General features: G+C 41.6%; 2 protein-coding genes across 5 annotated transcripts in view; both read right to left on the bottom strand.

Annotated features, from left to right (window-relative positions):
* The window catches only part of PTPRB (protein tyrosine phosphatase receptor type B), a 218,863-nt gene extending 210,375 nt beyond the window's left edge, over positions 1-8,488 (bottom strand). The window contains exon 1 of the mRNA XM_069764610.1: positions 8,416-8,488. Within this exon, the coding sequence (XP_069620711.1) occupies positions 8,416-8,470 (55 nt within the window). The 5' untranslated portion in view covers positions 8,471-8,488. The remainder of the gene's footprint in view (positions 1-8,415) is intronic.
* A 3,630-nt stretch (positions 8,489-12,118) lies between these two features.
* The window catches only part of PTPRR (protein tyrosine phosphatase receptor type R), a 419,872-nt gene continuing 418,660 nt past the window's right edge, over positions 12,119-13,330 (bottom strand). For all 4 annotated transcript variants that reach the window (XM_069764605.1, XM_069764606.1, XM_069764607.1 and 1 more), the window contains one exon: positions 12,119-13,016. In XM_069764605.1, coding sequence (XP_069620706.1) covers positions 12,923-13,016 — 94 coding nt within the window. In that variant the 3' untranslated portion in view covers positions 12,119-12,922. The remainder of the gene's footprint in view (positions 13,017-13,330) is intronic.

Raw genomic sequence — 13,330 nt, 5'->3', positions numbered from 1 at the left:
TCCTGAGTACGCTGATACCCCATGAGTGGGGGTAAACCACTGTTTGGGCACACGTCGGGGCTCAGAAGGGAAGTAGTGACTTTTGAAATGCAGACTTTGATGGAATGGTCTGCGGGTGTCACGTTGCGTTTGCAGAGCCCCTGGTGTGCCTAAACAGTAGAAACCCCCACAAGTGACCCCATTTTAGAAACTAGACCCCCCAAGGAACTTATCTAGATATGTGGTGAGCACTTTGAACCCCCAAGTGCTTCACAGACGTTTACAACGCAGAGCCGTGAAAATAAAAAATCATTTTTCTTTCCTCAAAAATTATGTATTAGCAAGCATTTTTTTAGATTCACAAGGGTAACAGGAGAAATTGGACCCCAGTAATTGTTGCACAGTTTGTCCTGAGTATGCTGGTACCCCATATGTGGGGGTAAACCACTGTTTGGGCACATGTCGGGGCTCGGAAGTGAGGGAGCACCATTTGACTTTTTGAATACGAGATTGGCTGGAATCAATGGTGGCGCCATGTTGCGTTTGGAGACCCCTGATGTGCCTAAACAGTGGTAACCCCTCAATTCTAACTCCAACACTAACCCCCCACACCCCTAACCCTAATCCCAACTGTAGCCATAACCCTAATCACAACCCTAACCACAACCCTAATTCCAACCCTAACCCTAAGGCTATGTGCCCACGTTGCGGATTCGTGTGAGATATTTCCGCACCATTTTTGAAAAATCCGCGGGTAAAAGGCACTGCGTTTTACCTGCGGATTTTCCGCGGATTTCCAGTGTTTTTTGTGCGGATTTCACCTGCGGATTCCTATTGAGGAACAGGTGTAAAACGCTGCGGAATCCGCACAAAGAATTGACATGCTGCGGAAAATACAACGCAGCGTTTCCGCGCGGTATTTTCCGCACCATGGGCACAGCGGATTTGGTTTTTCATATGTTTACATGGTACTGTAAACCTGATGGAACACTGCTGCGAATCCGCAGCGGCCAATCCGCAGCCAAATCCGCACAGTGTGCACATAGCCTAATTCTAAAGGTATGTGCACACGCTGCGGAAAACGCTGCGGATCCGCAGCAGTTTCCCATGAGTTTACAGTTCAATGTAAACCTACGGGAAACAAAAATCGCTGTACACATGCTGCAGAAAAACTGCACGGAAACGCAGCGGTTTACATTCCACAACATGTCACTTCTTTGTGCGGATTCCGCAGCGGTTTTACAACTGCTCCAATAGAAAATCGCAATTGTAAAACCGCAGTGAAATGCGCAGAAAAACCGCGGTAAATCCGCGATAAATCCACAGCGGTTTAGCACTGCGGATTTATCAAATCCGCAGCGGAAAAATCCGCAGAGGACCAGAATACGTGTGCACATACCGAAACCCTAACCCTAGCCCTAACCGTAACCCTACCCCTAACCCTAGCCCTAACCCTAGCCCTACCCCTAACCCTACCCCTAACCCTACCCCTAACCCTAACCCTACCCCTAACCCTACCCCTAACCCTAACCCTATTCTAACATTAGTGGAAAAAAAAAAATTTCTTTATTTTTTTATTGTCCCTACCTATGGGGGTGACAAAGGGGGGGGGTCATTTATTATTTTTTTTATTTTGATCACTGAGATAGATTATATCTCAGTGATCAAAATGCACTTTGGAACGAATCTGCCGGCCGGCAGATTCGGCGGGCGCATTGCGCATGCGCCCGCCATTTTGGAAGATGGCGGCGCCCAGGGAGAAGACGGACGGGACCCCGGCTGGATCGGTAAGTATGATGGGGTGGGGGGGACCACGGGAGGGGATCGGAGCACGGGGGGGGAATCGGAGCGCGGGAGGGGTGGAACGGAGCACGGGGGGCGTGGAACGGAGCACGGGGGGGCTGGAATGGAGCACGGGGGGGTGGAACGGAGCACCGGGGGGGTGGATCGGAGTGCAGGGGGGGTGATTGGAGCACGGGGGGGTGATTGGAGCACGGGGGAGCGGACAAGAGCACGGGGGGGAGCGGAGCACTGGACGGAGGGGAGCCGGAGCAGTGTACCGGCCAGATCGGGGGGCTGGGGGGGCGATCGGTGGGGTGGGGTGGGGGCACATTAGTATTTCCAGCCATGGCCGATGATATTTCAGCATCGGCCATGGCTGGATTGTAATATTTCACCCGTTATAATAGGTGAAATATTACAAATCGCTGATTGGCAGTTTCACTTTCAACAGCCAATCAGAGCGATCGTAGCCACGAGGGGGTGAAGCCACCCCCCCTGGGCTAAACTACCACTCCCCCTGTCCCTGCAGATCGGGTGAAATGGGAGTTAACCCTTTCACCGGATCTGCAGGGACGCGATCTTTCCATGACGCCACATAGGCGTCATGGGTCGGATTGGCACCGACTTTCATGACGCCTACGTGGCGTCAAAGGTCGGGAAGGGGTTAAAGAGCCCTTTGGGTTTTTTCTTCCTCCATTCCACCACTGTTGGATAGGAATAACAGGTCACAGCACAATTATTGGGAAGACAACCATCTCATATACCACTAGTTGCAAATTCCTCCCAGGCTAATAGCTTCAAAAACCTGAGCTGTCTCATCTAAAACTCTCTCCAGGATTACAAGTCTACAGATCCGTCATCCTACCCAGAGTTCATTTGTTGACTTCCAACTGGGATTAAATTATCATGGAGCCAACATTGTTTTTCTTAGGTTATTCCCAGAACTGAAATCTCCTACAACCCACAGAACCAAATCTGACATTTCCAAGGCTGAAGGCATCCTCAGCCTACACCACTGTAGGACCAGTTTATACATCCCTTCCCAAACTCTGAAGATACTCTCAGTCCATTGGTGACAACCAGTGGCGTAGCTAGAGTTTTGGTTAAGGGGGGGCGAAGCTTCTGAGTTGGCCCCTAACCAGGTAACCTTGATTACAACTCAGTGATGCACCCTAATAGTGGAGGAGAACCTCAGCAGATGACAGCGATGTTACTGAAGATAATCTCTATATAACGACCAACATGGCTATTACCGCCATATGGTCAGTGGCAGATACCTGTCCTACAGAACATACAGTACAGACCAAAAGTTTATACACACCTTCTCATTTAAAGATTTTTCTGTAATTTCATGACTATGAAAATTGTACATTCACACTGAAGGCATCAAAACTATGAATTAACACATGTGGAATTATATACTTAACAAAAAAGTGTGAAAGAACTGAAATTATGTCTTATATTCTAGGTTCTTCAAAGTAGCCACCTTTTTGCTTTGATGACTGCTTTGCACACTCTTGGCATTCTCTTGATGAGCTTCAAGAGGTAGTCACCAGGAATGGTTTTCACTTCACAGGTGTGCTTTGTCAAGTTTAATAAGTGGGATTTCCTGCCTTATAAATGGGATTGGGACCATCAGTTCTATAATCCCCACACTGTATGATGCCCCTCTAGATAGCCTCCATATAGTATAATGCACCAGATAATCCTCAATATATTATAATGCACCAGATAGTCCTCAATATAGTATAATGTACCAGATAGTCCTCAACATAGTATAATGCACTCCCCATAGGCCTACTCTATATTGTATAATGCACTATATTGTATATTGACTAAATGGGTTGCTAAGGCTACGTTTACACTAGCGTTGTGCGCCGCTGCGTCGGCGACGCGACGCACAACGCACCGAAAAACGCGTGCAAACGCACGCAAAAACGCTGCGTTTTTCGACGCGTGCGTCGTTTTTTGACGAAAATCGGACGCAAGAAAAATGCAACTTGTTGCGTTTTCTTGGTCCGACGCTAGCGTAAAAAAAGACGCACGTGTCGGAAAACGCAACAAGCAAAAACGCATGCGTCCCCCATGTTAAACATAGGGGCGCATGACGCGTGCGTCGCCGCTGCGTCGCCCGACGCTAGCGCGACGCACACTAGCCGAACGCTAGTGTGAACGTAGACTAACCTGAATTTTTCTTTGTTTTTTTTTGGGACAGCGTAGTCAAAAAGCAGAAAGTCAACATATTTTTAAATTTGAAATCATAATTAATCATAAATTCCATAAGTAATATCTTTTTTAGCGCATAATACAGATATTAACTAAGTATTGCTAGCATTAACTGTGTTATGTAAAATAATTACAATGACCAGCACTATAATCACCAGCTTAATCACATGAAAGGCGCAGTTTTTTTCATGGACATTAGAAAAAGTCTCCTATTTTTAAAAAATGACCAAAAATGGGTGGATGGTTGGCTAGCTTGCAGGCTGCGCTCTCCCACCTGGTGTCAAAACACAGCACTGTGCACTTTACTTTTTGCCCTTTTTTATCTGTCACTCATAATGAAGGTTTGATGATAAGTAAGGAATTCTTAGGGAAACACTGGTTTTATGTGTACAGCTTATTCATTACAAAGTCTGCTGTATTTTCTTAATGTTTATTATTTCATAAATTTGTGTTATCTACTATATAATTGTCTAAGGGTCACTTCCGTCTGTCTTTCTGTCTGTCTGTCACGGATATTCATTGGTCGTGGCCTCTGTCTGTCATGGAATCCAAGTCGCTGATTGGTCGTGGCAAAGAGCCCAAGACCATTGCCACGACCAATCAGCGACAGGCACAGTCCGGCGGTAACATGGCCGCTCCTTCCTCCCCACAGTCAGTGCCCGGCGCCTGCTCCGTACTCCCCTCTAGTCAGCACTCACACAGGGTTAATGGTAGCGCTAATGGACCGCGGTGTAACGCACTCCATTAACGCTGCTATTAACCCTGTGTGACCAACTTTTTTTTTACTATTGATGCTGCCTATGCAGCCTCAATAGTAAAAAGATCTAATGCTAAAAATAATTAAAAAAAATAAAAAATCATCATATACTCACCCTCCGGCGCCTTTCCCGCTCCTCGCGACGCTCTGGTGACCGCTCCATGCAAGCGGCAGGTTCTGGTGCCAAGGATAGAATGTGACAAGGACCTGCCATGACGTCACGGTCATGTGACCGCGACATCATCACAGGTCCTGCGCTCATCCAACGATGGGACCGGAAGCTGCCGCCTGCACCGCACACAGGTGACAGGACTACAAGGGCTACCTCGGAAGGTGAGTATATGTTTATTTTTTATTTTAAGTCTTTTTTAACCTGTTGCATACGTGTCTGGGCAATATACTATGTGACTGGCCAATATACTACGTGACTAGGCAGTACACTACGTGGCTGTGCTGTATACTACGTGGCTCTGCTGTATACTATGTGACTCTGTGCTGTATACTACGTCGCTCTGCAATATACTATGTGGCTTTGTGCTGTATACTACATCACTGTGCAATATACGACGTGGCTGGGCATTATACTACATGACTGGGCAATATACTACGTGACTGGGCAATATACTACGTGGCTCTGTGCTGTATACTACGTCGCTGGGCAATATACTACGTGACAGGGTAATATACTACGTCACTGGGCAATATACTACGTGACTGGGCAATATACTACGTGGCTGGGCAATATACTACGTGACTGGGCAATATACTACGTGGCTGGGCAATATACTACGTGACTGGGCAATATACTATGTGACTGGGCAATATACTACATGACTGGGCAATATACTATGTGGCTGGGCAATATACTACATGACTGGGCAATATACTACGTGGCTGGGCAATATAATACGTGGCTGGGCAATATACTACGTGGTTGGGCAATATACTACGTGGCTGGGCAATATACTACGTGTGCTGTGCAATATACTAGGTGAACATGCATATTCTAGAATCTCCGATGCGTTAGAATCGGGCCACCATCTAGTTTGGTATAATCATTTTGGGCCTAGCATTTTATTACGATTCCCTCAATGTACAAATGCGATCAAAAGACATCTGCATTGAGCAGAGGCTAATCTGCCACTACATTGAAAATCTGTGGGACTGAAGAATTTTGTATCTGTCCAATATACTGTCCGTCCCGATTTGGGGTACACCTTGTCACGGTGGGATGGCTTTTATCCTTTTTTAAAAAATAAAAAACAGTGTTTGCCAAGTGACCTATGATATTTATATATACTATTACTATTTACTTACAGCAGGATATACAGTATGTTCATTTTGTTTCTATCTTACGTTTTATCTGTTAAATGGCCATAATGTGAGCACCAACTTATGGGCCAACTCATTTTTTTTTGTTTTCCTGTAGTTTTTTTTGTATTTTGTACAATTGGTGATGTGACTCCCCTTTTTTGAGCTAGCCATTTCATTTATATAGCTTCCCGTGGCCAGGTATCTGACCAGTCGGATCCCAGTCCTGCTCTGCCACATCTACATTGAGGTCTTCTGACACAAGGTGAGATTTTAATAATAGAGGATGGATCATTCCAATTGGCGTATCCCTTGTCGTGGTGGAATGTCTTTTACGCTTTTTTATATAAAAAAAATGTATACTAATTACTATATATTATTTATATGCACTATTATTATGTACTTACAGCAGGGTATATGCTCATTTTATTTTTACCTTTGAAAGAAAAGCCCTGGGGCAGATATACCATTGATGCTACCTGTGCAGCTGCACAGAGGCCCAGCAGGCAAGGGGGTCCACTTCCACCCCCAAAGCATGTGGAGTTGTGCATTATGATGATATATTGGACTGCAAAAGGCTCATGTACTGTTTTTGCGCAGGGGCTCTTTTCTGTTTTGTACCTGACACTGGAAAGTCTTTCTAAGGCGAATTTCACACGTTAGACATTCATGATGAGTACAGACATGATGTCTGGACTAGCCACAGTTCTCCTGAATTGAAGAGAGAGAGAGAGAGAGAGAGAGAAAAAAAAAATATATATTCCCATTGGCTTTGCATTGGGTTTCGTGTTTCGGTCGATCCTCGACTTTTCGCCATAATCGGCCGATTTCACTCGACTCGACTTTTGAGATAGTCGGGTTTCGCGAAACCCGGCTCGACCCTAAAAAAGTCAAGGTCGCTCAACCCTAGTGATGAGACATTTCTAACTTCCATTTTATGTTTTCTTGGCATTTTATTTAAGTCTTTCATTAGCAAGGGGTTCATCTGCTACATTATTCTATAAACCTTTTTTGCACTGACACAGTTTTTGTAGATAACGTTATATCACAAATGAAAATTCATCTACAAAAGGAATGCAAGTAGAATATATCAATGGATTTTTTATATTAAATCATTTATTATACTATCTGAATCCCATGGTCATGAGAGAATAAAAACCAGAAACTATTAATCTCCAGGTTTGACAATTTCTCATTGTCTCAAGAAAGGACTTTTATTGTTCTATTTCACGGGTATGATTCCTGGAGAAGCTTGATAACAAGAACTATGATAGACAAGTCTTGGTACGTGGTTAACTGTTTGGGCAGACATTAAAAATTGGTTTACTAAATTGAACTATTGAATTGCTTATCAATCAAATTGTTTCTAAAATGGCCTTAAAATAAATAATACCAAAATAAAAAAATATTTATGAGTATTTTAATTTAGACCCAAATAATTAAGAATAACACTACAGATGGTATTACACAAACAAAATACAGACCTGCATTTTCTTGGCCTACAAAGACCAAGAGGATCCCATTGGGAATGAAGGCCAGTGGATTTTACAGCATTACTGTCCATCTATAATCAGCCTTATTTTACTTCTTCCAAATGGAAAACAGTACATAAAGATCAGCAAATCTACCTGTAGCTCTTGTTGTAAAATATCTGATAGAGATCAGATTATACAAGGACATTTGTCCCAGGTTTGGCTTTCATACACATGTCCTGATTTCCTGATGACATCTGATTTGTTCTAAATTCATTTACAACCCATTGAATACGTTAGGTTTGTAGATCAGCTCTTTTCCTATCGACAGATACCTCACTAAAACCCTAACATGTATCATCTGAGCATGTATGTGCCTCTTACAAAGTGCAATAAAGGTGCACTATGGATGAGGGCATTGTTGAAAGTAATAATGCAAAATAGTGAAAGGGAACCGATCAGGTCACGACTCCCAACCACAGGTGAAGGTTAGAATAAATGAATCCATTATACTATATTATTTCAACGCCTGAATGTTGCTTGCATTTCAAATATATTATTCTACTATTTTTTTTCTAAAATTAATCAACCATGGTTCCAGAAAATGAAAAATACTATTTACTGTTTGGTTCTTGCAAAGAAAGATTGTGTTACCTCTTGGTTCACAAGGCCTAACCAGCAACCTGAGTGCCGGAATAAAACGGTACAATTTTATTATACCACAGATTGTATTATTGCGTATTCAGGAGTTGCTGCTTTGACACGTAGTGTACAGTGTCAGATTATGAGATACATCGAACTAACTGTAGATGAATCATTTCTATATACATGTTCCTTGATCAAACCTCCCCTTCTGTATGTGTACCCCCACCTGGATCCTTCACTTACCTGTGATCCCGTAGGACAAGCAGATCACCAGCAGACCACGTAAAAATGCATCCATTTTCCACCTAGCAGTCACTCCATGCTTCTGTCCAACAACGTAGATAAGTGAAGCTAACTTTAGGAAGGAAATGAGCCTTCACAGAGGGAAAAAGTCAGTGACGAGGACTTCCTTCTATTCAATTGTTTTGGGGACTCTACACCAGATTGCATGAGTCTTCAGCACTGATTTAATATCTATGTATATGTTTGTGTCTGGACCTGGTACAGAGGTCTCGGAGCAGAGCAAGTAAGACTGCAAAACAAGCAAAATCGTATGACCCAGCAACCTGCTCCAGAGGGGGTGCAATGTGTTCTTAGCTGCCTATCAGGGACAGATCAGGAGCTTTGCTACAAAAGAGGAAATTGTTAATTTGTTAGATTTATGCTGTGGTTGTGAGAGCCATTGCTGTGAATGGTAATGCTGTAGTATATGGAGAACCACTCTGTAAAATAGAATAGTAAATTGTACAGAGGAACACAGTGTGCACAAATTGTACAGTAGGGATTTATTCATATACTTATATCGTATTAATGTGTCATTGGTTTTACTCTCTACGTAACATTTAGTGATATACTATGTATATTTAGTGTATTTCTCAATGCTTTCATATTCTATTAGATTAAGTGATAAAGGGCCATGCAAAATAGGGCCAATTAAACTTAGTCTTAAAATGCTCCAAATTTACCAAAGTGGCTCATGCTGAATAATAAATCTAACATCTTTATACTCACTTACTTAAACATACACCACCTTTTTTATTATATAGTTTATTGTAATATTTTGTACGAAATAGAACCCCTGGCAAAAATTATGGAATCACCGGCCTTGGAGGATGTTCATTCAGTTGTTTAGTTTTGTGCCATGTCTGTGATCTGCTTTTTTTCTACAAAATTAAAGTAATTTTAAATGGCAACTTTCTAGCTTTAAGAAACACTAAAAGAAATCAAGAACAAAAAATGTGGTAGTCAGTAATGGTTACTTTTTTTTAACCAAGCATAGGGGGAAAATGATGGAATCACTCAATTCTGAGGAAAAAATTATGGAATCACCCTGTAAATTTTCATATACAAAACTAACACCTGTATCAAATTAGATCTGCTCCTTAGTCTGCATCTAAAAAGGAGTGATCACACCTTGGAGAGCTGTTGCACCAAGTGGACTGACATGAAGCATGGCTCCAATACTAGAGATGTCAATTGAAACAAAGGAGAGGATTATCAAACTCTTAAAAGAGGGTAAATCATCACGCAATGTTGCAAAAGAAGTTGGTTGTTCACAGTCAGCTGTGTCTAAAATAAGGACCAAATACAAACAACATGGGAAGGTTGTTAAAGGCAAACATACTGGTAGACCAAAGAAGACATCAAAGCATCAAGACCGGAAACTTAAAGCAATATGTCTCCAAAACAGGAAATGCACAACAAAACAAATGAGGAACAAATGGGTGGAAACTGGAGTCAACGTCTGTGACCAATCTGTAAGAAAAGGAAATGGGATTTACATACAGAAAAGCTAAGAAAAGCTAAACAGAAAAAAACAAGGTTACAATGGGCTAAGGGAAAGCAGTCGTGGACTGTGGATGACTGGATGAAAGTTATATTCAGTGATGAATCGCGAATCTGCATTGGGCAAAGTGATGATGCTGGAACTTTTGTTTGGTGCTGTTCCGATAAGATTTAGAAAGATGACTGCCTGAAGAGAACATGCACATTTCCACAGTCATTGATGATATGGGGCTTCATGTCAGGTAAAGGCACTGGGGAGATGGCTGTCATTACATCTTCAATAAATGCACAAGTTTATGTTGATATTTTGGACGCTTTTCTTATCCCATCAATTGAAAGGATGTTTGGGGATGATGAAATAATTTTTCAAGATGATAATGCATCCTGCCATAGAGCAAAATCTGTGCAAACATTCCTTGAATAAAGACACATAAGGTCAATGTCATGGCCTGCAAATAGTCCGGATCTCAGTGCAATTGAAAATCGTTAGTGGAAGTTGAAGAAAATGGTCCATGACAAAGCTCCAACCTGCAAAGCTGATCTGGCAACAGCAATCAGAGACAGATGGAGCCAGATTGATGAAGAGTACTGTTTGACACTCATTAAGTCCATGCCTCAGAGACGGCAAGCTGTTATAAAAGCCAGGGGTGGTGCAACAAAATACTAGCGATGTTTTGAAGTGGGTTTTTGTTTGCTTGTTTTTAATATTTCCATAATTTTTTCCTCAGAATTGAGTGATTCCATAATTTTGTCCCTATGTTTGGTTAAAAAAAAGTAACCATTACTGACTACCACATTTTTTGTTCTTGATTTCCTGTTTAGTGTTTCTTAAAGACAGAAAGTTGCCATTTGAAATGACTTTAGTTTTGTGCCATGTCTGTGATCTGCTTTTTTTCTACAACATTAAACAACTGAATGAACATCCTCCAAGGCCGGTGATTCCATAATTTTTGCCAGGGGTTTTATATGCACCAATATATTTATTTTCAATATTTTGCACCAACATTTTGGCCCACCCCTTTCCCATTAAGCCACTCCCCTTTCTTGAGTGGTATTCATAAAAGTCCCAGTTACTCAAAGCTTTCGAACTACAATTCTGCCAGTCTTCATTAATAGGACCCAAAGTGTCCTAAACACATAAATATGGTACATGTAGCATAGTGTGTTAGCGCAAATTGAGCCAGAATTCTGATGCATTTAACTTAATAACTCCCCTTAAATGTTGAAGCAACCAATACTCCATAATTTAATGGCAGGCTTATTAACAGATTGTTTTATAAGGAGGTTAGATAGAGAAGTAACAACCTACTTGGTGCATTTGTGTAATTGTCGTCTTGGCAGAATTGTACTGAGGCTCAGGCTACATAGAGGTTCCTACTAACAGTTTGTGCGTGGCTTGAGACATCTTGAGATTATTAGCACCAGGTATGAGACTTCATGTGAAAGCAACACCATTGACTACAACTTGACAGCACTGGAGTCAGTTGGGCCGAAATTAAGATATAGATGAATCAACAATAACCCTGCTTCCAAAGCCACAGCCAACGCTAAATACACAGCTCAGGTCTTTAGGGTATGGGCACATGTTTTTTTTTTCAGTTGGGTGAATATGCCAGGTTTTTCAAGAGAAAGCTGGCATTTTTTTTTCCTTAAGTGTCTTTGTTGTGTTTTTTTGGTAATTTGATTAACTCTTATTTATCCTTTTTGGCCATCAGAGTTTTTTTGAGCCACTCCATTGCCTTGTATGGTAAAGTATAGCGTGTCTTCAGAGCTGAAAACGCCAGAAAGTGGTCAGGTCACTTCTGTTAACCACTTGGCGTCTTTGGAAACATGAAGCAGTTAAAAGTTTCTCAAAAGAGTGAATATATGAACAACAGCAAGCCTTATTTACACAGAAATCATATGTTCAATCTTTTGAGTGTTTTCTGGGCGCTTCCTTAGTTTTGGGGTGGATTTGTCTGATAAAAAACGTTGTGTGCACACACCCTTAGAATTGCTGGACAAATATTACCAATACAAAAGATCAATTCATGATATTAAATGGATCTCTCGAACCAATTCTCAGCACGTCATGACAAGCCATGGATTGGAGATCACTGATGAAACGAGATATTCTTACACAATTTTACTTGAATAATTGCAAAATGACTATTGCACCAAGTCATTGTTCCTCAGACAACAGTTTTATTTCTTGCAGTTTCGGATATATGCTATAAAGTTGTCAGGTAAAATTACTCACAGGATTTACAAATACACTGTATTCAGATTTGGAGAAGAGGCGCAGCAAGTAGTACAACCGACAGTATACAGCAAATGCATGTCCAATGATTAAAGTACATTGTGCTCTGTTATATATCCTGCTGGAAAGTCACAATTGCTAATAGAACAAAGACACATCTCCATATAAAATGTTCACTGGTTCTGAACAGTTTAGATAAAAACAAAGAAACGTTATTTAATTAAAAATAAACTAATTATAGTACTCAGAACACTAGCAGCAAAAGATTTATGTGGGCAGGAAACAAACTCACCACATAATAAGTAATAGCACTTAACAGAGTGACAACTGACAGTCCATTTACAAGACACAAAGTTTGCAAACGTTTATTTCTTATACACCGAATAATTGTAAGACCCCCAGATGCTGTGTCTGGGGCAGTGGTACGTACATTCTGTGCGGTAGATTATCCTAGATCACAGGTATATCCACCTTCCAGTTACATATGGAAAATCCATGTACATCTTCTACGCCATCCGTTGCTTCTGCTGAAACTTGCAGTGCAGATACATTCAATGACACGCTATTGTCCATCCAACGGTGTCAGACCTTCCAACATTCCCGCAAAAGGTTCACTCTACAGTCTTTTCCATGGAGTCTACGTTACTCCTTCAAAAAACTGCTGGTCGGTAATTCAGGCAATTACCTAAAAAGATCTCTATTGCTTGGACTTGGACTCTCAGATTTTCACTGAACTGTTTCTGCACAGAGTCGACTTTCATACAGGCCCAGGGCATGGTGCACAAACTGGTACTGCTCACTGGTCTGGACCATTCCACCCCTGTTATGGACAAGAAGATACACCAGAATAAGTAATGATACCCGAACAACAGGTTCTTCTCAGAGTCACTAGTATGTGTGGCCATGGACCATCACATTAGAAAAATGTTTTCTAGGCCATAAAGTGAACTTACAGTGGGTACGGAAAGTATTCAGGCCCCTTTACATTTTTCACTCTTTTATTCATTGCAGCCATTTGGCAAATTCAAAAAAGTTCATTGTTTTCTTATTAATGTACACTCTGCACCCCATCTTGACCGAAAAAAAATGAAATGTAGTAATTTTTGCAAATTTATTAAAAAAGAAAAACTGAAA

Source organism: Ranitomeya imitator, chromosome 4 (genome assembly GCF_032444005.1).
Source record: "Ranitomeya imitator isolate aRanImi1 chromosome 4, aRanImi1.pri, whole genome shotgun sequence".
NCBI lineage: Eukaryota > Metazoa > Chordata > Amphibia > Anura > Dendrobatidae > Ranitomeya > Ranitomeya imitator.
This window is presented reverse-complemented; position numbering and strand designations above follow the sequence as displayed.